Source organism: Canis lupus, chromosome 5 (assembly GCF_003254725.2).
Source record: "Canis lupus dingo isolate Sandy chromosome 5, ASM325472v2, whole genome shotgun sequence".
In the NCBI taxonomy this organism is placed as follows: domain Eukaryota; kingdom Metazoa; phylum Chordata; class Mammalia; order Carnivora; family Canidae; genus Canis; species Canis lupus.
In genome coordinates this window covers 42,284,397-42,310,955 of record NC_064247.1, presented here as the reverse complement: position 1 = coordinate 42,310,955, position 26,559 = coordinate 42,284,397, and the positions used below count along the sequence as shown (strand labels likewise).

Here is a 26,559-nt window from a genome sequence, read left to right as displayed (position 1 = left end):
TGTACCACTCTGATCAGAAGCAGCAACCAGTGATCAGACCTCGGATTCCCTAACAGTTGTAGTCTAGGGTCCTTTTTACCCACCACAGCTCCTATATGGTATGTGTAGCCTATTCCAGAACACCTGCACAGCTGCTGTGTGGCTCCCCGCAGGGGGATGGGTAGTGCTACTATGCTCTGAGCTGAAATTGATCGAAATTAACCACAATGTACAGTCCAAGTCTTCTCCTAGAATCTGCAAGCCTTTAACAGACTGGAGTCTCAAAATAGTTCTACCACAGGTGTTATTTTAGCCATAATATTCTGTGTGACTGATCCCATGAAAAATCTAGGTATCAAACCAACAAAACCATGTAGCCAACAGTTTATAAAAATATATCTTTATTATGTTTCAAGTTCTTGCATGATAGATACCTACTCATACAAACTTAGTCTCCATGTTAAATATAAATTAAGCAAACACAAAAAACTATAAACAAAATCAGCAAAATTGCTGGGAAATCCAAGCCATCCAAATAATAAAATCCTTATTAAAAGTGTACACTGGGATGATGAAACTATCTTAAATCACCATACTCTGAAAATTGTTACCTGTAGCCAAATCTAAATGTTTAAGAAGCAATAAAGGGCAAAGTAATATGGAATAAAACTATGGTAGGTTTCTCAATGCCACATCTAGTAGATTAGGCAAGTCAAATGGTTCCATCTGACATTTCAGCAAAGTATCATCTTTGTGTAAAAAACGGTCAGGGGCCTGTCCTCGAGCTATAGGGAAATGTCAAAACCACCAAAGGAGAGCATGGCTAGAAGACTTTGTAGTCACAGGGTTCCAGAACATGAATCCCAGAAGGCTTAAAGATGAGAAAACATCCGTCCCATGCCAAAAGCCATTTCCAGAGCTCAAAACCAGATTACTAACAATGACTATGGATCACACATGTCCTAAAAACTCAAAACTGTAGCAAAACATACACGCAATCATATATAAAACTTGGAAAAGTCTTGAATTTCAGAATGGAAAGGTTCAAACATTAACCTTGAGAGATCTGTTACTGAGGCCAAAATACCCAAGTTGGGACTGGCCTGACATACCTTCCTTATGAATTTTGAGATCTAAATCCTTGAGAGGCATAAGATGCATGTTCTTAGTCTTCTCTCACAGGGGTACACAAACACAGGGGACCCAGTGTCCCAAGTCTCCCACTGCCCTCATTCAGGGCCAGAGCAATTCAAACAGCTTTTGGAATGGTGCCGAAAACTACACCAAGTCGGGATCCCACACAGAGGGCAAAGTTCAGCCCCAAGTTTCCATTCCTTGCTAGGACACAGCTCCATGCTGGCAGTTCAGAAACACAAGCAATCTATGACTGCCATCAGAGACTGAGCTCAGTGGTGAAGATGGCAATCACCACACTCCTCAGAAGGCAAACATGGGGTCAGATTCCTGTGGCAGGGTCAATTACGAGGCTCTGAGGCTGTGGGGCTGCGCACTGTGGACATGAGGTGTGACTTGTAGGTTTTGCTCAGGCCCGTCATCCAGAACTTGAGGAGTTTGACATTGTCCTCCTCAGATGCTCCAAGGATACTCAGGAGCTTCTGTGTGTCCTCTTTGGGTCGACTGTCCACTTTGGTGAATTTGAAAAGGACCTTCACTTTGCTGAAGAAAACCAAAAACAAAACACTCAGATGCCACAGTAAAATCACACCACAGTTTGGTCCCAAGGCCTAATGGCTTCAAGACCAGCACAAGGTCTATAGGTGCCGGCACAGAGCAGCAGCTCCCACCTGCACGCTCCAGGACCTCTTGCTAGCCCAGTGGTTCTAACCCTGGGTAATAAGGTTGGTGCCGCAAAATGGGTTAAATTCATAAAGGAACTTGTTGCTCCTAAGCTTCATTTTACTATTGGAAATCAGGACATCTAATTGAATTTGACCCAAAATTACTAAGAGGAACTTAAGGAAATCAAATAACTAATTAGCCTTAACAGAAAGGGAACATCTGTTATCTAGCTTTCAGATTTTTAAAGTTAATTAAGCAGCAAAAATAACTGCTTCTCTTGGAGGCAGGTGTCACCCCGTCTCCCAGAGGAGCAGAGTGAGGACTTGGGGCGCTGACTGCTCAAGGTCACTAGCTCGGACTAACTGGCGCAGATGCTTTTTGAGCACATGCTCCTAACCTCTATTCTCCCTGACTTCCCTTCTCAGGGAGGCCAAGGCTTCTTTTTCTGGAAATAGCTCCTGATTCTCGCCAGCAGAACAGAATCGCTACTGGCTGCCCAGCACCCCCAGGAGGAAGCCGACTCCAGAGGCCAAGGTGGAGTGTGCTTACTTCATCCACTCTTCCTTGAGGCAGACGAGGCACTGGTCCACCACACCCACGGACAGATTCTGGTTGGTCAAAGCCGCTTCCATCTTATTCAGGATGGTGGGGCCAACTGGGAACAAGGGCAGGGTCGTCAGCATGGGGAGCGAGAGGCAGCAGCAGTGCTCTTGCTCCCGCTCACCGTGGGAAAAGGCAGGCTGGCCTGGCAGCACGCACCTCGGTCCGCAGCTACCGGGCTTCCGCTGGTCACAACAAATTCGTACTTGCTCAGAGACTGGTCATCCTCGCATCCGGCTGGGTGGAGGCTGGGGCGGGGGGCTGTATGGGCCTCCACAATGACAGCAAATTCTACAGCAACACAAAATGCACTACTGCAGGAGGCGTGCGTCTGCCCCCTTCGGGAGCCTTCCTCCTGCTGCCTCCACGCCAGGTCATGTCAGATCAGAGAGCGGAAACTAGCCTCCCAACTAATGCTTGGGCGTTGGAAACCCTTTGCAGTGTATTTAAGAATAGAGTTAAGGGTTAACTCTTGCCCTAGTTCATGTATTATATTCCAGTAACTACTGGAATTCTATATCTCACTTCACTTAATGCCCAGCAGCCCGGTGACGGTACCACTGTTAAGTCCCATTTTATGACAGAAACAAATTAAAAGAAGCTAAATGGTTTGGCTGAAGGTTGCACAGTTAGTCTGTAGTGGTTAAAAACTTCAAGCCCATTTTTGAAACCAAGAGCCTATGTTCCAAAAAAAGTGCTGCCTCGCAGGGCCTCAGGACTCAGTCTGGGATGCTGAATGGAGTGGTGGCTCCGGACTGCTGAACGCCAGATGCTCTGCCGAAGTGCAGCAAGCCCCACTGTACTAATGAATGTCAAGGCTGGATTTAAGGCATATTAAAGAAAAGAGTTGCCTCCTGAATTTCGCTGGCATCACCAACTCAGCACAATGACATGACAACCTCTGACACCCATTCCCTGACCAGACCCTGCCCTCCACCAAGAACCCTATCCAGCAAGCCACCCTCACTCAGCTTGCCTTGTCCATCCCTCAACCATTGTAAAGGGAAAAAGAGGCCCAAAGCCATTGGAAAGCTGGTTGTCCTGTTTCCAAGCAGGCACCATCTTCAGGTCCGCAGCTAAGATGCAGTTCTGCTCCTGAGCCCTGAGATACAGTGTCTGGGGTGGGCCAGGGGAGGTGTGTACCTGAGGACAGCACGTGGGATGGGATCTGCACGTGCGGGCTGAGCCCCAGGAAGTTGCACCGGTAGGCCTCCTCGTACTGGTTGCTGTAAGGGATGATGCGTACACAGCCCACTGGCAGCATAGTCTAGAGGGGACACAGTGACTCAGGACCATCCCCAGCTGAAACAGCGCCTGCCGATCTCCATCACCCACACCCCACGTGCCCGCCCCAGCTCGGCCCAAGCCTCTCTCCTCCCAGAAAGCATCCTCGGTCACACAGCCCCACTGGGGTTTCTCCCGCATGACCCCCACTCCTACCCTGGCTATCAGGCATACGGGACTTGTGCTACCTCTTTGTGGTGTTAATCTTCCTATTATGCTTTGACTTCTCAGATTCTTGTCTCTTCCCTCATCCCACAAAGAGAGTATAAGCTCTTTGAGAGATTGTGTCATATTCATTTGTGCTCTCACAGGCCTAGGCCAATGTTAGATATACACGAGGTTTCTGAGGACTTAAATATCATGAACCAGACCTGGGCCTTGGCACCCACTACACCCGCGAGGTGCAGGCAGCACAGCAGACCCACATCCCACCGGACTCATTGGGAATGTTCTGTGTGCAGGGACATGTGATGACCCAAACCTGCCTCTAAGACAGCTGTGAACCACACCAATGGCTTCTTTGAGGAATATTGGGTTGGAGATGGGGTAGTTAATTATCACTCTATTAGGATAGCACAGGCTCCTTCCACTGGAAATAATAACCATCAGTGACTGCCATTTTCAACAATGGACAAAAAGCACAGACCTCAGATTCAGGCATGAACCTTTGCACTGAGCCATCCCTGCATCCTAACATTCACAGCTAAAATCAGGATTTAAAACAAGAACCCACTAAGCCAAATACCATCCTGCTATTAAAGACTTAAGAGAAAAGATATGCTTACCCGAAGAACTTCAAAAGCTGAATGGACAAGGTCTGCATCTCTACTTTTCCAAATCACTTGGTTGCCCATGAGAACATGCCAGGCCAACATACGAAAAGATGGGGCACCCAGGACCTAGAAAATACAGTTCAGTGTGTTCTGCCCTTTTATGCAACCAAAGTTATTTGTGTGTTCTCCACATAGTGAGAGAAGATGGGTCAGGAGAGGGAAGGGCTGGCTGACTTGCCCACAGTGAGGTGGAGGCAGGTGCAAGGCTCTGGATATGCACCCGAAGCCTGATACCAAAGCCCTTGCACACTTTAAGATCTTTTCCTCAATCTTATTTTTAAAAACTTGAAGCAAAAAACGTGTTAGCTTTTTACAACATTCACTCTCTCTCTATGCGATTTTGCCGAACCATTTCAAAGTAAGGGACAGGCAGCATGACACTTTAGCACCCAGGAAGCATAAGGGCTCTTCTACACAGCTCCAAAACACAACACACACAGAAATGCTACCCGGATGTCCACTGACCCAGTATCTGGGTTTAGAGCCCCAAATCTCTAACGGTGTCCCTTGTAGCTATTATCCTTTCAACCCAGGAGTCACTTAAGGATCATGCCTGTTTCATTTATTCTGAGTTCTTTATTCTGTTTTATGCTAGATTAGTCCCTCTCTCTTTTATAATTCCCCTGACGCTGGCATTTTTATAGAGTTTAGGCTGTTACCTTATAACAGCCTTATAACAGGCTTAGAACGTGGCCTTTTTTTTTTTTTTTTTTAAAAGGAAATTAGAAATATTCCTTTTTACAAAATTCCTATAGCTTCAAAATATTCCCACCTCCCATGAAATTGGAAGATTCCTTCTAACTTTAATCCACATAAGCAACAAACAAGAACAATTTTAGCCAAATATGTGGTTTTCATGGGTGATTCTTCCTCATCAAGAAGCCCCACAGAGCATCTGACATTAAATCAATCTTTACTTCATTTTCCAAAACAGAAATAACTATCTTTTGTTAAAATTCATGCTCATAGCAAAAAAAAAAAAAAAAAAAAATCACAGGAAAATATAAAAAGGGCCTGCCCTTGTAATCCTGTGATCTCTTCTTCCCATCTGACTGAATATAACCATGGTCAACACTGTTGTGTGACTTTTCTGTCGTCTCTGGTACGCATATGTACAGACACACATACCACCCTGTACTATACACTGGATGCTTTCCTTTCTGTATTTAAGGACATTCCATTGTTTGGATGCAATTCTTATGACTGGACATCCACATTCTTTCCAATTTTCTGTAAGGGCAGCCATCATTTCCACTTTGCAGTACTGTTCAATTCCTTTAAAAGGTTCTGGCAGGACATGATGAGAGGACCATGAGAAGCCAACCACGCAGGACTTTCTTTAAAAAAGACACCTACGTCCTCACTAAAAGGGGAGCACAGTGCTCCTGTGGCTAAGTTATGCCAGACGGCCCCAGCTATCTTCAGCCTGCCATGGAGGTTTTTTGGTCACTCCTAACCAACCAGTCCCCATGGGGTCTCAAGATGATGGGCCTAAGAACAAAGTGTGCTGGATGAGAAGGAGGGCATGGGGCCGTTCTCTGGAGCTTCTGAATACAGGACTACCCCTCTGCCGCCTACCTGCCTCATGTGCCGAAGGGACTTAAAGACAGACAACTTTCGGGGCTGCCAGTTTCCACAGTCTGAGAGCAAGGAAGAATCCGTCGGGCACTTGGTCAGCTCCTGCCCTTCTGCACCCTCTGGCAAGACGGGGGCTTTCTCCTCCTCTTCAGCCTCAGAGTTGTCCCAGCTTTCTGATTCCTCTTCCAGGTCTGCAAGATGGACAACAGAGACATTTATGAAACCTGCTGTCCTTGGATTCCTTCACTCCCTGGATGCGACAGTGCTACTGTGTCCATGTCAGCCCAAGGTGTTCTGATTTCTGGTTCCGGCCAGCTACCTACATCACTTGTTGCCCCTGGAGCTCTGAGATGAGCAGGAAGGGTTCAGTCCACTGGTCTATTTACTTGGCTCAAAGCCTCACACTGCATCATGAAGCAGGCACCTGCAAGACTATGAGTGTTCATGGCTGTGGGATAATTCCAAGCAAAGATGAGAATGACGATAGCTTGGTCACTCAACACTTCCTCAGTCAGGCACTATTCTCAATGCTTCCATACATTTCACTTTATCCTTTCAACTGTCCTGAGGTCAGAACTCTTCACCATATTTTACAGATAAGGAAGTTATTTGTTACTTCCATTAATCTCTGTGACAACCATCACAAATAAGGACATCTTCCCTCTATGTTCCCAATGAGAACCATAGGGAAGAGGTCTTGTGTGGTCATACAGAATGCACAAGGAGCGGAGCCAGGATCTGAAGTCAGTTCTGTCCAAATCCAAAGTGTGTGTTCCAAAGTAAAATACAGCCTAAGACATGACAGAAAGCCCTGTGTGCCTGCCACTTGGCTCTCTGTATACTCCCACCAACAGACTACCCTTGCCATCTTTACTAATCTAGAAATTTGAATCACAATAATAAATGGTTCTGATGCATGAGGGCATGAAGGTGGATTACCAAGGTCTTGTCATGCTCTGGTCTCGCTGAAATTCTACTCCTTTTCTCCCACTTAGGAAAGCATGTTGGAATCTAAGTGTGCAAAGTCACCTGACTATAGGAATAACCTTGAAACAGCTCCAATTTATTAAGAAGGCCATTTGCAACCTGAACCATGTCAAATGTTACCAGTAACACATCACACACAACATACACTGCAAGTCTGGTTTACCCAACCCCAAAGCTGGGGCTGCTGTCGTAGGTCACTAAGAATCACATCATCTCCAAACGAAAAGCATATGTGCTTTCCTCGTCTCTGGATTGAGACCAGAGGTTCCTTGGCTGGTACACACCACAGCAGAATCCCTCACGAAGTTACTTCAAACACACAGGACCCTAAGCCCTAGACGTAGATTTCTGATCAAAAACCTGGGAAGGAGTCCCCATACATTAGTAAGGCTTGAGAAGCCTTACCCTGATGGAAACTCTGGGTCCAATTGAAGCTTAACATTTTATTATTCAAGTGTCTACAGAGGGCAGGCACCTGGGGATCATAAGACAGAGACAAGAAAACCTTTCACGTATCTTCTCCACAGCCTCACCGCGCTAAATAGCACTTTCCCAGACTGCCCAGGATGGTAAACTCCTTCATGTGACTGTCAAGGAAAGGGAAACAGGAAACCACAGTAAAAACACAGTAAAAAAAAGACTACAGGTTGAGCTCTTGCAGATGCTCCTCCTGGGTTATTCCTCCTAGGGTCCCCTTAAATCAGGATGGAGGGCTAGGTGGTTGTGAGATGGCCCCCAACAGCGACTGCCAGCACAGGCTTCCAGCACAAGCACTCCCTGCTCACCCGCGAGCTTCTCCATCTGGACCAATGTGTCCTCTGTGGGTGCACCCTCTAGGAGTTTCTCAGTCAGCCGGCTGCCACATGCTTTCAGGAGCCTGCAGAACAAAGCGCCATCTGTGAAGTGTTCTTGCCAGAAAAAAAGTGGAACCTGAAGCCAATCAAGCCTTTTGATCTCACTAGTAGCTTACAGAAAATATGGGTACAAAAGATTGCGTTGCACACATCACAAAGTCACAATCAGCCAAACCCAAAAGAAGAATTCTGCAGGACAAATGACCCAGGTCCTCCGACAAAAGGCATGGGAAAATCCATGGCAGAGGCGCAGGAGAAACTGCTTTGGACTAAGAGAACAATGTGTACAGTCTGTAGTGGTGATCTGATCCCCATTTCAAAAAACAGTCCTGAGGCCATACAAGAAAACTGAACATGTATCGGGCTAGATGATGCTAAGCAATGGGTCGATTTTGTTGGATGATTTTGTGTTTGAAATGATACAACTAAGATTTGCTTTAAAAAAATATTCCAGGGATGCCTGGGTGGCTCAGCGGTTGAGCGTCTGCCTTTGGCTCAGAGTGTGATCCTGGGGTCCTAGGATTGAGTCCTGCACTGGGCTTCCTGCAGGGAGCCTGCTTCTCCCCTGCCTATGTCTCTGTCTCTCTCTGTGTCTCTCATGAACGAATAAATATAATCTAAAAAATACATATTCCAGAAAGAAGGGAGGGGAGAGATAAAGCAGGAAAATGTTGACAATACTACAGCTGGAAAACGAGAGTGTACAGTTGATTGTACTATTTATTCCAGTTTGGATCTCTTTGAAAATCTCTAAATGATTTTACATTGAGCACAGGAGACAGATACTCTCTCCTTAGTTCTCAAGCCCTCAGAGCTACTCGCAAAGATCTTTGTTCAAGGCACCTCTTCCACACCTTAGATGATGAGGCCCCAGACTTGGAAGTCACCGTTGCACAAGGGTGAGGATTTGAGGGCATCTTTGGGAAAGGTCCATCTTGGTCTATCTTGCAATGGAAAGAACAGAAACAATCTGTGGCCAGACCGCGGTGATTTTAAAAAGACAGAGATCATCCTTTCTTCCTGACCAGGGAGGCCTGAGTGCCACCACACTCTTATTAGACAGCCTGTGCCAGAAGTGCTTCCAAAAGCCTGCACCAAATGGCCAGGGACCACTGTAGCCCCAACTGATGAACTCCTGAGAATCAGCCAGAGCTGTCCAGTCCGGGCCCTCTCAAATTCCTGACCCACAGACCTGTGTGAGATAAAGGTTTGTTGCTATAGACAGAAAGAGAGGTCAATGCTCTGGTGTAGGGGCATCTTAAGCATATGGGGATGTGGGATCCCTGGGTGGCGCAGCGGTTTGGCGCCTGCCTTTGGCCCGGGGCGCGATCCTGGAGACCTGGGATCGAATCCCACATCGGGCTCCCTGCATGGAGCCTGCTTCTCCCTCTGCCTGTGTCTCTGCCTCTCTGCCTCTCTCTGTGTAACTATCATGAATAAATAAATAAAATCTTTAAAAAAAAAGAAAAAAAGCATATGGGGATGTGAGTGCCACCTAAGTCCTTTTTCCATGTGCCCAAGGGAAGAAGCCTAGAAAAAAGGGAGATGCAGGTCAGCGCCTGCCAACAAGTACACAGCACAGAGCTCCCTAGGGGAACTCACCCAGCAACTGTCCTCCCCAGATTCATGCATAATCTAACCAGTATACCATGTCTACTCTCAATGGCTAGAAGACTGAAAAATCTCGTTACCAAGCAAAGGAGGTATGAAGGCATGCCCACAAGTTGTCATCGCTTGTCAAGGAGGTCAGTGAACGAGCTGCGTTCCCATTGCGTTGGTGCAGGAATGGTGTGAAGGCCGTGTTCATTCTCTGGGCACGCTGTGGGCAACCAAATTGCTCTGCCTCAAATACCTAAAACATGAAAGGAAGGGGTGACCTTTTAATGAAACAAAACCCGCCAAGGAGTCCAAAGCCAGCTCATTCACAGCCAACTTCCTGGATCCTATTCCTGAAGACTGTCTCATTCTGCTGTTCTGATATAGGGTGCAGAAAGTGCTGCCAGTCTCATCATTCCCAATGGTTTTTGCCTCACAGCTTGACAAAAAGCTATCTAAGGAAGAGGAATCGGTTATGAATTTCCCCTGTACCCACTTCCGCTCCCACAACCAACTCATCAAGCACTTGTTGGGTACTCAGGTCGCATACATGCCTGCGTGATCATTAGTGCTGTTCTCCACATATTTCCAGTCCCCCCCTCCCCCTTCCTATTCTGGACACATGGAGGTTTTCACTGAGTGACCTCGTGTGGGTGGGACATGTGCTGAATTCTGGCAATGAGGTGAGAGAGAAACAAGGCCCTCCAGCACCATCTATGCCCTCTTGCGGAGAAATGAGCAATCTTCCAATATGGCTGCTGTTCCACCTGCTCGGCTGACTGCAGCAAGTATATCCCTCCCATTTCCTGCATGGACACAGAACATCAACAACTACAATTAAAAAAAAAAAAAAAAAAAACCTGTCGGACACCTGGGTGGCTCAGTTGATTGAGTGCCAGGCTCTTGATTTTGGCTCAGGTCATGATCTCAGGATCATGGGATCAAGCCCTGCATTAGGGCCCACACTTGGTGTGGAGGCTGCTTGAGATTCTCTCCCCCTGTCCCTCTGCTCTCAACCTGCTCTCTCAAAACAAAAAAGAAGAAAACTTCTCCTCCCAACCCCTAAACAAAACAAAGGAAGCAACCCCCAAAACTATGGGGCTTTATGCCTCTGAGGTTTGAGGGCTGTTCAGCACAATGGCCTATTCTGAGAAACAATACTACAAGAGCTAGAAGTCTATAGTATTGATGAGTCTACAACACGATTTGTGGACAGGTTCCAAATGAAGGTCAGAGGAAGCACAGACACTGGGGAGAAACCAGGGCATGTGACCACAATCAAGCAGCCAGAATTGAAGGAAAACTGGACAATGTACTCAAGAGAGCCCAGTAAAGCAAGCAGGACTGACTCTACAGTCAGAAGACCATGATTCGGAGTGAGCAACAGCTGCAGGACCTAGAGATGATAAAAACCAGCTGTGCTCTGATCCCCATCAGTGCAAAGTTCCTCCCCCACTGCCACCCATTTTCCCTTTATGTGGGGTCACCTTGAGTGCCTTGCCCTGAAGTTCATCAATGATCCCTCGAATCTTCCCAAGCAGGAAGGGCCAGGAGTTGATGAGATAAATTCGGTCCATCATGATGGCAATGATGCTGTACCAGCGCTGGAAGCCCCTGGCCAGGCTGTCTTTGATGAAGAAAGTGTGGCTGAACACAAAACCGTGCTGCTCATCCCCAAAGAAGATAGGGCCTTCACGACCAGGGCAGACCTGTGAAAATCCACAGCCATTGCAGGAGACAGTTCTGTGCACAATCAAATCCTCCTCCCACTTACCTTTCTGTACTAATTAACCCGCATTAGTTATAGGAATAGGGAGAAAGGTGGGGACGAGAGGAAAACTGCTTTCTTCTGCTCCTGGGACTAGACTTTAAAAGAAAACATCCGGGATGTTTGGGTGGCTCAGCAGTTGAGCGTCTGCCTTTGGCCAAGGGTGTGATCTTGGAGACCCAGGACTGAGTCTCGCATCAGGCTCCCTGGATGGAGCCTGCTTCTCCCTCTGCTTGTGTCTCTGCCTCTCTCCATCTTTCATAAATAAATAAAATCTTAAAAAAAAAAAAAAAGAAAAGAAAACATCTGTAATCATACATTGCAAGGATGAGTAAAGTAGGTTCATGACTTTTTTCTACCCTGAACCATAAATAACTCCTGTTCAAATATTATATCTATTCCAGACTCAAATCTGCCAACATCACTCATCTGGAATATACTGGAGAAGGTCAAAATAATCACTGTAGAGTCCAAACAATAAAATGTGTATACTTTATTTACAGCCAAGAAGTTAGGTCCCCCTTGTAACACATTCACTCTTACTTTACACAGAATTCAACTAGGCATGATCACCTGCTTCTAGCAGATTAGCAGTAGGAAATCAAAACAGCTGAAGGTAGGCACACTGCAACCATAAGTGAAAACTGAGATGGGGCCTCAGTCAGATCAAGTGGGCATGGAGAATGGAAGTTTTATAACTGGATTATGAATTCTTTGTGACAGATAAAGTTATGAGAGCTAAGGGGCACCTACGCTGGTCAGTCAGTTGAGCATCCAACTGTTGGTTTCAGCTCAGGTTATGATCTCAGGGTCTTGAGATCAATCCCAAAGTCAGGCTCTATGTGGGCTGTAAGACCTAGAGATGATAAAACCAACTGTGCTCTGACCCCCATTAGATATCTCTCAGTCTGCGGAGATTTTTCTCTCTCTCTCCCTTCCCGCTCATACGCGAGCATGTGCATGTGCACATGCACGCACAAATACTAATAAACATTTTTTTTTCAAAAAAAAAGTAAAAAAACAAAAACCATAAGGGTTAAGACTTGAACTCAACAATAGGAGCCAGGTAGTTTAGGAACAAACTGATTCAACCTTCAAGAGGTTCTGAGAGCACACAGTGACCACTAAGGCTTGTATTGATGATTGAGACAATAAAAAAGGTGGTATTTGGAAAAAAAAAAAAAAAAAAAAAGGTGGTATTTGATAGAGTAAGCCACATAACCTAGAAATGTTTAATGTCTTAGGAATACATTCATCAAGAATAAACAGATAACAGGGATGCCTGGGTGGCTCAACGGTTGAGCATCTGCCTTCGGCTCAGGGCATGATCCTGGTCTGGGGATCCAGTCCTACGTCGGGCTCCCTGTGAGGAGTGTATTTCTCCCTCTGTCTTGGTCTCTGCCTCTCTCTCTCTGTCTCTCTCATGAATAAATAAATCAATAAGTCTTTTTTAAAAAAAGGAATAGATTAAGTTTGGTGCTTGAAATGATAAGCTAGAAACCATTTAGAACACTGCAGTCCAACTCAACGTATTTTGGAGCTTTAAAGAACTGCAGCTGCTCCCTGCTCACTGATCCACCTATCCTCTTCCCAGAAGCAATGACCTGTCTTCCTTTCTGTAACCAGTACTGAACCTGTTCAGGGCACCTTGGAGTATCTGTGATATTCCCACAGAGTACCCCCCAGAGTCACAGTGCTCACCTCACAGCTCAGACTCCGCACACAGGCCTGGCGGACAATGCTGAAGAGCTGGGGGTGGTTGGGGTGCTGGTGACTGACGTATTTAATCGAGGTCTCTTTATCATGGCTGATATACCCGGGATGCCCTGCAGCAAGGGACCGGCAGCCCTGCCCCCGAGAAAGAGAAGAAAACCAATTAGTGAGGAAGCAGGCAACAAACTTTCTTATGTACATCTGAATGAGAAAACTCAAGTCTATTTTCAAATAAAGATAACTGGCATCTAGAGTTATACCCATGTGAAGATTTTAACGTGTCCTGAATAGGAAAACCAGAACACAGAGATCACAAAGATTATCAGAGTATAAATAAGAGATCTAATCTTCTGAGCACTTATGTGGCAGGTATTCTGAAGAGCTCTGCATACACCTCATTTAATCCACTGAACCCTAGGAGATAATTACACTGAGAATCCTCATTTTACAGAAGCAGGTCAGGGGTGCAAAGAGGCCCACATAGAATAAGGGGCTAGCCTCTGTCCTTGGTCCTGACACAACCACTCAGCAGGGGCACCAGGAGGCTGCCAGACTTCCACGCTGCTGTGGTACCCTGACAACACGAGCTCAGAGCCAGTGCTATGGAGTGGAAGGGACTGGTGGTCCTGGCTGCTGCCCCTCTAGAGCCACCACCACGTCGGCACTGAGGTCAGGTCCCAGACGCTATCCCCACCCAGACTGCACAAGAATGTACGGAGGCAAGCCCCTCTGTGGGAGATGCAGGACCCTTCCCATGGCAATTCCAGCTCAATGACTCTCTTTTCTAGCACCCTTTCCTTCCTTCCTCTCCTTCACAGCTGTCAGATTTGTTCATGGTGGCAATGCTTTTCCCCACCTTCTGCTTCCTCACAGGTGTTTCCAGCAATGAAAAGATCAATCTCGTGCATGCTGTCAGCTTCTCAGTGGAACCAAACTAATGCAGCTGGATTCCTGTCCACCCTGTAGCGGCAGGTCTAATACCACTCCTGATTTCAGATCTCGACCCAGGTCTGTCATATAAAGCAGCAACTTGCTAAGGGAACTTAAACCTCATTCCCTAGAGCTCATAAATGACACCAAGAGTAAAAGCAAGACCCCATGAGGAGGAAACTTCCCAAGATACTGGGCTGAGGCAAGTGGAGCCAAGGATGGGCCTGTGTGCAGACACGAGCATACAGAGGGGAGGGCTGAAAAGCAAATGTCAACTGGTGTCAGGTGTCTGCTGGCACAGGGTCGGCCGATAAAACGACAGCTGGGATGAAAGGAAAGAACTGGACGGACATAAAAAGAAGTGAACACACTGCACAGGGCCCACAAGAATGGCCTGTACCCATCACCTGAAGCTCCCACTTTTCTGTGAGATCACAGCCACTGCTGAGTCCCACAGGGTCTCCTGCCCACCCTCCAGGTCAAATACTCAGCATAAGCACAAGTTCCTGACAAGGAAAAAACATCTCCAACACTCCCAGAGCACTTGCCTCGCACATGTCTGACTTTTTGGGCCCCGGGCTGCTGGACTCTGCACTGGCCCCTTCAGCTGGACTGTGAGCGCGGATCCGACTGCTCATCTGAATGCCACCTTCCTCCTCCTCGGCCTGTTCGCCCTGGCCAGGGCTGTCCCCATTCCCAGCCCCTTGCGGAAGCGGGGCGTGCAGAACTTCTGTGCAAAAGAGAGTGCGGGGGCCGTGGAGCTCACAGAAGTGACAGAGAGCAACGATGGCATTCATGGTGTCCTGGAGACAGCAGAGGGCCTGCAGGGGGCGGATGAGAGGAGACACCATCAGCCAGGCAGCCTATGTTCACACCAGAGAACCTGGAGGCTGCTCTAGAGCACAGGAACTGGGAAGGTGTCATCAATAGGCTTTCTGGCCAGCAACGCAGTTCAGCCAGCCAGCACCGCATCAGCTGTAGCAGAAACTCAGCAGACAAAACACAGTCCCTGCCAATCAGGAGTTACAATGGAGAAGAGAGAACGTGATTCAAGGACCCCACGGAAAATCCTTCAGTTAGGGTTGTGACGGGGCTGAGAGGCAGAAAGCATTGAGAACACATGCGCGGGTGACAATATGGCAAATGTGACACCAATCAATGCCATAGGGGTCTGGAGAAGAGACTTGTATATTCTATCAACAGCTGCCATGCTGGGTGACATGATGCTGCCCTCGTGGAGCTTACCCTCGAGGAGGGGAGGGACATACGACACACTGCTTGCTCTCTTGTGGTGACAGCCTCGGTAAGAGGACAGCAGGTCCAGGGCAGAGACTCACTGGAGGAGGTGCCATGTGGTTTGGGACATCAGGGGCTCCCTGAGTGAGAGCTGATGGGAGGAAAGGCCAGGGGTATGGGGGGGCATGACTAGGGCTCTACAGAGCTGGGGAATGATGGCAGAAGACTAGAAGGAGGTGGATTTTAGGGACCCTTCTAGGCCACAGTGAAGGCCTGAATTTTCTTCAGACTGGAAATTCTTTGATAGGTTTTGATGAAAAATATGGTAAATTTGAGTAGCAGACAGGGGTTAGGATCCAAACCTCCTCTTTTGGGGATCCCCTCCCCTATTATGCAGCCAAAGCCTCTGTCCTCATCCTCCTCCATGGGCATGACCAAGGCTTGACCAGTTAGAGGCATCTGCCCAGGAAGCTGAACCCAGTGCAAACACATATGTGGGGTGTGGGGAGCAAGTCCTGGGTGATGGCATCCTCAAAACCCCTGTGGTCTGTCCATCACGGCATCCTCCGCAGCAGCCTCCCTTCTCCAGCCTGCTCACTAACTCTGCCACCCACCTGGCATCTTGCACGCAACCTCTTAGCTGACACAACTACTACTGCTCTCGTTCTTGTACCTGAGGCACAGGTTAGAGCTTGAGTGACAGTGGGAATGGCAGAGGCCAACACAAAACACAAGTAAGCTGGGCTGATCAGGCATGGGGATCAGATGGGGATTTGCAGGTGCCTGGCAAGTAGGGAGATCTGGGGCACAGGATGTTCCTGGGGAGAGGGGTACAGCAGGAGAGGAGACAGAGTTCAAGAGACAGCAGGATATTTAGCTGGAAAACCCTGAGAGTTCCATGGAGATTCTGGACCGTAGTAACAGAGAGGGCTGGGCAGAGGGTGAAAGTCCAAGACACTCCACAGACCTTTGCCTGACTCACCTTCTTCCTTGCATGTCCCTACTGAGAGGCCTCCCAAACCAGCCCCCACAACATCCACTCCCTTCTACTACATCACTCTCTCCCCTCTTCCGCTTTATTTTAGGTCTCCTGGAAGCTGCATTGTTTGTGTTTCCCACAAATGAATGTTTCCCAAGGTGGAGGCGGGAGCAGGGAGTGAGCCTGTCTTATCTACAACAGTTCCTGACACACACAGGAGGCACCACATTAAAGTACTGGATAGATGAGTGGATTCAGGAGCTGCCCATGGAGAGAGAGCAGTTGTTGCCACAGAAAGCAGAGAGCTCACTGAGGATATCTAGGGCCAGGAGAGGTTCAAGAGCATAAGCATGGGGGAGAACCAGAGTCTGAAAGCCTAGTGTCATGAGACCACAATAAGCCAAATTTAAAAAGAGGTTCCATCAGGCTCGCTCTGGTGAGATCAAAGAAAATGATGCTTTAAGAATCTATTATGGGGGACAGATTGGTGGCTGGGTGGCTCAGCAATTGAGCATCTGCCTTCAGCCCAGGGAGTGATCCCGGAGTCCTGGGATCCACTCTGCCATCAGGCTACTTGCAGGAAGCCTGCTTCTCCCTCTGCCTGTGTCTCTACCTCTTTCTCTGTGTCTCTCATGAATAAATAAAATCTTAAAAAAAAAAAAAAAAAGAATCTATTATGGAAGAGGGGGGTGAAGCGACCATCAATGGAGTAAGAATCCCACAGGAAGAAGCACTAAGACATAAAGGCAGAGGCATTAACCCTGGAGAAAGAGACTACATCTTCCTTTAAGAGGAATAAAAGAGAAATAAGGTTCCTTCCAGCAAAATATCTGCAAGAAAGCAGCACTTGGCTAAGGCTCACCCAGTTTGTAGAGCATCCATACTAACCGTTATATTCAGCAAAATCACGCGTGCACCATTCCACCTAGACAAGAGCAGGCAAGGCCATTTCCAAATGAGTCGGGCAGGGCAGCGGTGGCCATACTGCAGCTCTAAGGCTTGAAGTTTTCTAGATAAGGAAAAAAAAATTTAAGCAGATCATAAAAGCAATGCACTTGGTGATACACACGCAACAATCAAGCAGCTTACTGCCAACTTAAAATGAGAACATCACAAAAAAAGAGCCAGAGATTCCCATGGTTCTAAATGGCTTAGTAGGCTTTTTGCCTTTTGAGCAGTGGCTGACAGCAAGTTGACATTGCAGCCAAACTTTGAGCTGAACTTTTGCACGCCTACACCGTATTTCATAAAGGACTTCTCTAAATATAAATATACTTACGTCTTTTAAAAATACAAAACATTTACAAATACAAGGTTCTCATCCCTCCTATTCTTGGTTACAAGGGGACTGCCTTGGCAGCACCCACACCATGCCTATGAAATCCTTCAGATCCTAGGCCTACAAGTTTCTCTCCTCCTCCAATGGGAAGGAGACACCAGAGGTGACGTTGCCAAGCTACTTCCCAGCATCCCTGGTCAACATGGGAGACTCTTACTAGTAGTTTTGTTTTGGTTTTTTTAAAAAGCAGTCCTGATCAGGAGTACAAGAGCCCCAGACAGCCATCAGAAGACAAGGAGATACCACTTAGCTCCAGAAAATCCAGAAAGAAAACCTGTCTCCAGCCTTTACCTGACAGGTGATGTCAAGTATCTTCCTATCCTGAGAATCACCTAAAGCTGAGACACAAAGGCCAACCCCAGCTCTCAGGTTAACCACTACACGTGGAATCAGAATTCTGAGTGGCAGGAAGTCAGTTTTTCTTTTTTTTTTTTTAAGACTATTTATTCATGAGCGACAGAGAGAGAGAAGCAGAGACACAGGCAGAGGGAGAAGCAGGCTCCATGCAGGGAGCCCGATGTGGGACTCAATCCCGAGTCTCCAGGATCACACGCCCTGGGCGGAAGGCAGGCACCAAACTGCTGAGCCAACCCAGGTGTCCCAAGTAGTCAGTTTTCTATTTACCCCCAATTCCAATCTGAACCAGATGTTTACCGAAGAAACTAAACTGGCTTGAATATACCTAACAGTTCTCAACGAGCTTTCCAGAACCCAAGGAAGAAGCAGAAATCTGTCCCCCTCCCCTAGTCTCTTCAACTCAAAGAAAGAATCCAAATAACTCAAAAAAGTAGGGCCCTTTCCATGGCCCTGGGTCTATTTCATTTCCACTTCCTGGGGTCTTCTCATAGGACCACAGAGGCTCAAAAACCACCTTGAAAATAAACACAGCATCATAATGGTTCTTAACTAATAAGGAGCAGCAGGGTCCCCTGCAGCTTCTTTACCTAGTCTTCCACTGGGGAGTCTCATTCAGTCAGCAGCTGGACCCCAGCAAGTCCAAGGTGGAACGTTCCACAGGGAATTACTTCCAGCTCAAACCCGTTCAACACCTTGGTGGCTCTACTATTTCCACCTTCACCTGGATTTCTGTTTACCAAGTTCCCGCGGGTGACACTACCAGGGCAAACACAGCCACGTGCTGTTCCTCAATCTCCAAGGCCTCCAGCGCTTTCTCCGCTGTGACAGGAGCCCCTACAGCCACCCCGGTGGACGCCGCGGGTGCCGGGTGCCTCCTCCCATGGCTGCTGAGGCTCACCTGGGCCTCGATCCGCAGCGAGCCTACCCTTGGGTAAATAAGGATTCCAGGTGACAAGGCTGCGCCCAGCGATATCCAGCAACCCGGAGAGGAAAGCGTCTTCCAGCCGCCTTGGAGGGCGCTGAGGTAGGCCTACCCCTCCCGAGGACGGCGGCCTGGGAGAGGAGACACCCGCACACGCACCCTCCCCCGGGCAGCGGGGGCACGGCCGGACGCGCGGGCCCCGGGCAACACTCGAGGAGAACCCATCAGCGACGCCGGCCGGGTCGGAACCGAGCTCACGGTCCTCGGCCCTTTACGGTCCGGGAATCTGCCGCCCACCCCGTCGGCGGCTCCGCACAGCGGCTCCGGGGGCGCCGCACCGCCAACCCGGGCGCCCTCGGCCCCGGCACGTTCCCGGCCGGTCCTCGCCCCCCGCCGCCCGCCGCCCGCCCCTCCCCGAGCCCTCCCCCCGAACCAGGCTCCCTTCGACCTCCACGAAGCAGCCCGCCAGCCCGGGTTCCAACGGCGGCACGAGCCGGCCGGCCGCTCCGGGACTGGCTCCGCACGGACTCCGTCCGACCCCCGCGGGCGAGGAGAGCCTCGGGGCCGGAGCGGCGCTCGGGCCGCGGCGCACCTGACAGGACTCGCCCTGCGCTCCTGGAGCCCGCCGGGACGCCCGCCTGCGCTCGCGAGGCCCCGCACCTGCCCTCAGGAGGCTCGGTCCGGCCACCTCCCCACTCACCCGGGGCGGCGGCGGCGGCGGCGGCGGCGGCGGCGCCCAGCCCGAGGCGCGTGACTTGGCCGGGCCGTACCATCCGCGCACCCCGCGGGGGGGCACGGGCTGGCTGAACGCGCCTCTGCACCGCCAAGCGAGCGGGCCCAAGCCCAGCCCGCACACCCGAGAAAACCGCGCGAGCCAGGCGGCTCTGAGCTCGCGGAAAACCTGAAGCCGCTTCCCGCCGCCTGCCTCTTCCGCCGCCCGACTTCCGCGCCTCCCCCCACCAGAAGTGAGGAATGGTTCCGGCCGCACCGGCCCGGCTGGTGGAGGAAACCATTTCAAGGCGGGGGATACTTAAAATTGAAAAATATTTTTAAAAGAGATTTGAGGGAATACAGAGCCAACCTAGTACTCCTGGTCCACAAGGAAGAGTGAAGTAGAGAAAGTCTCGATGTGATCACGAGCAGGGTAACGGCTTACGGTTTCACCATCGGCTTTGATTACATGGCATGGAACCGGTCTTCGGTGGGACGTGCCGGCAGGTGGCCCGGAGGGGGCCGTCCCGTGACGTGGGGAAGCGCGCAGCGCGGCGGGGAGGCTCGCTCGGAAACTGGAGGTGGGGTGCGGCGGAGTGCGCATGTGCCTGGCACCCTCGCCTCCCGGGGCGAGAAGGCCGGCGTCCGAGGTCTTCACTACCATGAGTCAGTTATTAAGTAATATGTATGTTTAAAACCTGGGCGCCTGTCTACTTAGAGGTTAATTCTAAAGGCTTCCGTGCACGATGTGCCGTGGACCCTTAGAGGGAAGAGCTGGAGAGATGTGGATCACACCCCGGGCCGGAGGGAGTGCGGTTGGGCCTGCGAGGCGGTGCTGCCACCTTGCGGCCGGTCGGGTCAGAGGCCGCTGGTCTCCGCGCCTCGCCCGCGTGGCTGTGGCAGGGGGTGTCGCGAGGGGGCAGGTGCGGGGGTTGGGCGGGGAAGCCTCGGCCTTTATCAAGTAGAAATTCATAACGAATTTCCGCGTTATGCTGAGGAGAGGAAAGAACGAAATTGCAATTCATTTCGTCTTCTTTAGTGGTGTGACAAAAGGTTGAGTATGGGAGTTGCGAGGTCAGGCAGTGCCTTTCTGTGTTTACTGAGTCTCCAGTTCCTCGTGATAGTGGACATCACAGACTTAATGTATTGGCTCGTAAGTCACAAGATAACTTCTGAAGCAAACAATAGAAAACCCATAAGGATAAACAGATTTGGAGGGTTTTTTTTAATTTTTATTTTAGACTTCAGATGCTTGAATTTTACTGAGTTTGCAAAATTCTTTGAAAGCCTTAGTGGGAAGGTGCAAGGAATATTTGCAGCCTCCTTATGTGACTGTGCCTCTTCCAATTTTAAAAGAAAACGTCATTTCAACATTTGTCAGAATGAACAGGGTTCACCCAGAAAATGGCCACAGCAGCAATGCTAAATACAAACTGCCTGATTTCCACAGTAATGTTATTTACATGACTTTACAAAAATTTCAATTACTATGGCTATTATTTAACAAGAAGATGAGTATATATATTTAAAAATCTGCATATCGTTTCAATCAAGAAGGCAGGAAGATGTTTCTGGTTTGGGTTTTTTCGTTTCTCTCTTTTTTTTTTTTTTTTGGTAATTTTCCCCCCATTTTTCTCTTAGTGGCAGCTGTTCTTAAAACTAACATTGGTTAAACAGGTGTTATGGCAAGAAAAAAAATTGTTCCTGTTTTGTAACTGATTTATGGAATTAACTTCTTCAGTTTGTTAGTGGAGGACAGGACCTTATTACCAGGAAGAAAGGCTAATGAAGGTCCCCCAAGTGGAGGACAGTTTATTCAACCACTGCTATTTTCAATAAAACTCATTGTGCATTCGGCTACATTTGGACTCCATCTATGTCATTAAATACTCTTCCCAGCACCCTTGGCTTCAGTGTTCTTTTGGAAGTGCTTTCTCAAACCTATAAATCTGTTTAAAAGTAACTACTACATGCCAGTTCATTGCCTCAGTGAATTGTGCCAACAGTGAATTAATCTGGGTTCTCACAGTGTAAACGTTCAAGGACATTCAATGACAGAGACCTCTAAGAAGTCAGAAAATGTAGCCCATATCATCAGTGAGGAAGCAAAATTGGCAATAATGCCGAACAATGCTCAACCATGCTAATTCAAAGCTTGTGTCCTGTAGTAAGAATTTTATGAAGAGTTACCAAAAGCATTGTAGGTATCACTGCCTAGCATTCAGTCTAGAACATGTGTTTTTTTTTTTTTTTTAAACCAGTGAAATAGGGAGCCCCGGTGGCGCAGCGGTTTAGCGCCGCCTGCAGCCCAGGGCGTGATCTGGAGACCCTGGATCGAGTCCCACGTCAGGCTCTCTGCATGGAGCCTGCTTCTCCCTCTGCCTGTGTCTCTGCCTCTCTCTCTCTCTCTCTGCATCTCTATGAATAAATAAATAAAATCTTAAAAAAAACACTTTAAAAAAATAAACCAGTGAAATAGGCCCAATCAGAATTAAAGATTTCTTGATGCTTGTCTGCCTTCCTACTACTAACCAAAAGGCTTGTTTGCTTAGGTGTTGACAGCTTATCATCCAGACTGATGAAGTGCTTCAGGGACACTAGTTGCCAAGACCATGGCACCAACCCAAGTCTCACTGGGAAATCCCTCAGAGAGGCTTTTAGGTGTATCTTTACCAATGGGTGGTCTTACATAACTGAGGAATACAAATGGGCTCTGAGTCAAATCACTATGTCCCTACATCAGTTTTCAGTTTCAGAAGGAAGAGGTATGTTTCATTTGTGAAAAATTGCATCTAATATATTTAATCACATCTCATTATTCTAAGGGTACTACAGTAGGTTCCTGATTACAGAAATAATTAATAATCTAAGCTTTCTTTTCTTCCAGCATCCAAAATAATCTTGTGTTTTCAGAGGTGTTTAAGCTTGGGGGTCTGTCTGGCTGTTGAAAGGCACCAAACAGTGGGTTCAGAAGGTAGAACTCATGCACAACCTCTCAGTTGGTTTGAAGTTTTAGGTTATTAGACAACTCTGTATATAAGGTGTCCAGTTAGTTGCAAACTATTAGTAGTCTAATATCTTCTCTTAAAGAAAAGTCACAAGTGGGGCACCCAACTGGCTCAGTTGGTAGAGCATGTGACTCGACCTCGGGGTCGTGAGCTCGAGCCCCATGTTGGGTATGGAGCTTACTTAAAAAAAGGAAAGAAAAGTCACTAGTGTTAATTTAGCAATTTTAACCGTTGCATGTTCAGAAAGCTTTTAAAAATAATCCCCCTCCCCCCAGTTAGAATTCAACTAATAGGCTTTTTGTGTTTTAATACTAGCTGCATGTTAAATATTAAATTCCAAGTGCTTTCTTTACATCTAATAATAAACTTTACCACATCATTATGGATCCAGGCTTGTTAAATGCCTTTTAAAATTAGCAAAAGTTCTCTGGTCTCAAATTTTGAATTTAGGAAAGGATGCAGATAGGATTTTGTCTTTGTTTACCATCATTAATTCAAGTGCCTAAAAAAGGGTAGTATTGATTTTTCCTATTCACAATAATCTGATTTACCTAGACATTTATTTTCTCTGGGCCTTTTGTAACTGCTCAGACTTCTGTGCGTATGATGTTTTCTTCTACAAATTGCTTACCATTTCAAGTTGCAACCCAGAAACCTAGAACTTAGAAAGCCCACACTACATCTCTGAAAGCAAGCATGGGGGAGAGAATTAGAATACCACTGACCTCAGCTGGCATAACTTGAGGAAGGAACTTAACAAGGTAGGCCCACCAATGAACACCAAGCATCTAAAAACCCAAGACTTGGGCAGCCCTGGTGGTGCAGCGGTTTAGCGCCGCCTGCAGCCCACGGCATGATCTGGAGACCCTGGATCGAGTCCCAGGTCAGGCTCTCTGCATGGAGCCTGCTTCTCCCTCTGCCTGTGTCTCTGCCTCTCTCTCTCTGCATCTCTATGAATAGATAAATGAAATTTAAAAAAAAAAAAAAAAAGACTTATGTTTCCCCTCTGCCAAATTGTTTGTTAGAAAAGTATTTGTCCCTGATTAGATTACAAGGCATTACTCTGTTATTAAGCATCTTTTACAGTACTGTTGTATAACCTCACTTCGTTTAGGATTTTAATTTACTAAACAGAGGAGGTGCCATCCATACAAAGCAGAAAAATCCCACTGCTTTATTGCCCATTAGTACTCTTGAGCTTGGAAAACATTTACCACTTCAAAAACATAAATGCAGGCATTTCTCTAAATAATAATTTATACTAGTAAATCCCAAATTGGAGATCACTCAGATCAAGTGTACACATTTAATATAGAAAGTCTATATTAAAAGTTAAACATTGTCCCTTTGGGTGGCTTACTTGGTACCAACACAAACAGAAATATATAAAGTACTGAGGGCAATTGCTCTCATTAATCCAGAGTATTTATTAACATTTGATATTACCATGAAAAATGAACTTGAAAAGTCCTCAGAAAACTGGTAGGTCCACTAATGAACACCAACCCAAGGCTACATCCCTGGACTTCAGAAACTGCCTTACTTCCCTAGGCACAAACTCACCATCTTCTGGTGCCATCAAAATGCAATAGGTATTCATAAGTAAACATGTTCACAAGGTAATTTGCTGCTGAGAACTAACTCAAAGGAACAGCTAAGGGTATCTTAACCATTCATGCAAACAGATTCAGCAAGCAGATTATTCAGCAGATTCTGATAAATATACCAAAACAAGACACAAGCATAGCCAAGCAACAAATTTTTCAGAGGCAGCATGTGTGAGTCTTCTATTAGTAATAAATGAGGTTACTCGTCTCCTTGATCCAAGATTTTCAGAAGTAACACCTGTCAAGAGAGAGAAACCACTCACCAGTTTAACAGAAATAAGTACATTAAGCAGGTGTTGGGGAAGGGGGAAAAATGTCTCACCAAGGTAGTAACTGCAGGAAGTAGATACCAGAGGTGTCTGGGTGGCTCAGTGGTTGGGTGTCTGCCTTCAGCTCAGGTCATGATCCCGGAACCTCGGAATTGAGTCATTCATCAGGCTCCCTGCAGGGAGCCCGCTTCTGCCTCTGCCTCTCTCTCTCTGTGTCCCTCATAAACAAATAAAATCTTTAAAAAAAAAACAAAAAAAAAAAACAAGGGAGTAGATACCACCCTTAGGGCCTGGGGGACAAATGGAAGAGTTATTAACAGAATTTAGAAGGTTGAAGGTGCCAGTAGAACTGGGTCCCCAGGCTGTGCATGTGAGGGAGGCCCGCCTTTTGAGTGTGGAATCTCTCAACAATTAAGAGAAGGCTAATTCTAGGAGCATGGGAAATGCAACCAGGCCTCACTGCTGCTGCATTGAACCATAATGTTAAGGCAGAGAGCTGTTGCTGGGGTTTTACTCTTCAATGGGAAGCAGACAGTGGGGAGGCCTGGCTTCTTTTTTTCCTCCCTAGCCTTCCAGTCTGCCTCTAGTTGGTAAAAAAACAAAATGTGATGTGCAAAGATCAGAAAGATCTTTCTAGCCATAGATCAGAAAGGTAGGTGTGAAGGTGAGAGACAACAGACACAGGAGGGGCAAGGATGTGTGGTTTGCAAACGGGGTTTTAATGAATTCATTTTAGGAAAAAATGAATAGTGTCCAATTCATGAGAAGCCCACAATAGAATTATTCTTAAAATAGTCATGACTGGGGATCCCTGGGTGGCGCAGCGGTTTGGCGCCTGCCTTTGGCCCAGGGCGCGGTCCTGGATATCCGGGATCGAATCCCACGTTGGGCTCCCGGTGCATGGAGCCTGCTTCTCCCTCTGCCTGTGTCTCTGCCTCTCTCTCTCACTGTGTGCCTATCATAAATAAATAAAAGTTTAAAAAAAAAAAAAAAGTCATGACTGGCAGCTAATAGAATTCTCAAATACATTTTAGGTAATTTTTTTTTTTTTTAAGAATTTTTAAAAGATTTTATTTATCTGACACAGAGAGTCTGGTGTGTGCAGAAGTAGGCAAAGCAGCAGGGAGAGGGGCAGAGGGAGAAGCACATTCCCCGCTGAGCAGAAAGCCCACCCAGCAGCTGGATCCCAGGACCCTGAGACCATGACCTGAACTAAAGGCAGATGGCTTAACTGACTGAGCCACCCAAGTGCCCCACATTTCAGGTGATTTTAATTTAGATGTAGGAAAATCAGAAAGTTGTCCAATTTGTTTTTTAAAACTCTGTAATTTACTGTGCTGATAAAAGGAAAATTTCCATGAAATATTTTTTCTTTCCTTAGCATAGGTACATGTAAACGTAAGTGAAAATAGTGCAGCCCACAAGCAGTACTAATTTGAGCTAGAAAATTTGAGAATTTTGATAAAGGGTCAAATCCAGCCCTCTGCCAATTTTTGTATCTGTTTTCTTGGAACTCATTGTCTGTGGCTGCTTTCCTGAAGCATAGCGGAGGTACCAATATAGATCATCTGACCCCCAAAGTCGATTAGGGGCAACTTTTTACATGAGGTGTAAGTTTTCTTTTTGTAAATAATGAAAATGTGACTGACTATACAAGTTGACACATTTTAAAAAGTGAATGTTGCTAGCAAGAGAGAGACATTTTTAAGGACTAAATTCTTATCACACTTTACTAAGACCACACACCATTTCCCGGCTTAATCGGTGAGCCCTCATTAGACAACATTTCAGAGTTCTATACTAGACTCTGAACACAGTAATCAAGATGCAGCCATGTAGCTTAACTGAAAATGCTTCTGGAACAAAATGCAGGAAAATCTGGCGCTGGTCTCATAAAAAATGCCATTTCCAAGACTACACGAGTGTAGCACATACCACAGGTTAGAAAGCACACAACAGCATCTCCTGAATTCACAGTTCATACTGTCACTAAAATGCATATTAATTCTATTGATAAAAAATTAGCTTCTGCATTATAAACTCTCCTAGGCTTTTTTTCCTCTGTAAAGGCCACCAATATCGAACTTTAGATTAAAATCTTCCAAAAATTCCTGAAGTTTTAACTATTCCTGTTCACACAATGAATATATCCTTTAAAAACTTTTTAGAGGGGGAAAAAAGCGATACAGAAGACACATGAATGTTCAAG

The 26,559-nt window shown here is 47.1% G+C and overlaps 1 protein-coding gene across 7 annotated transcripts; it reads right to left on the bottom strand.

Moving 5' to 3' along the window:
• Positions 1–363: 363 nt before the first annotated feature.
• On the bottom strand, positions 364–19,974 carry FLCN (folliculin). Of its 7 annotated transcripts, none has more exons than XM_025428120.3 (13): positions 19,837–19,974; positions 17,026–17,146; positions 14,471–14,743; positions 12,981–13,127; positions 10,999–11,220; positions 9,607–9,767; positions 7,847–7,938; positions 6,075–6,265; positions 4,449–4,562; positions 3,523–3,646; positions 2,539–2,670; positions 2,329–2,434; positions 364–1,656 (listed from the first exon to the last, which is right to left on the bottom strand). In XM_025428120.3, exons 3-13 carry the CDS (start codon positions 14,717–14,719, stop codon positions 1,455–1,457), a joined length of 1,740 nt encoding a protein of 579 aa, XP_025283905.1. In that variant the 5' UTR covers positions 14,720–14,743; positions 17,026–17,146; positions 19,837–19,974; the 3' UTR covers positions 364–1,454. The 7 variants fall into 7 exon arrangements, with proteins under 7 accessions (XP_025283905.1, XP_025283904.1, XP_025283903.1 ...); XM_025428119.3 differs by lacking the exon at positions 19,837–19,974 and adding an exon at positions 19,456–19,480; XM_025428118.3 differs by lacking the exon at positions 19,837–19,974 and adding an exon at positions 19,416–19,477.
• Positions 19,975–26,559: the final 6,585 nt, after the last annotated feature.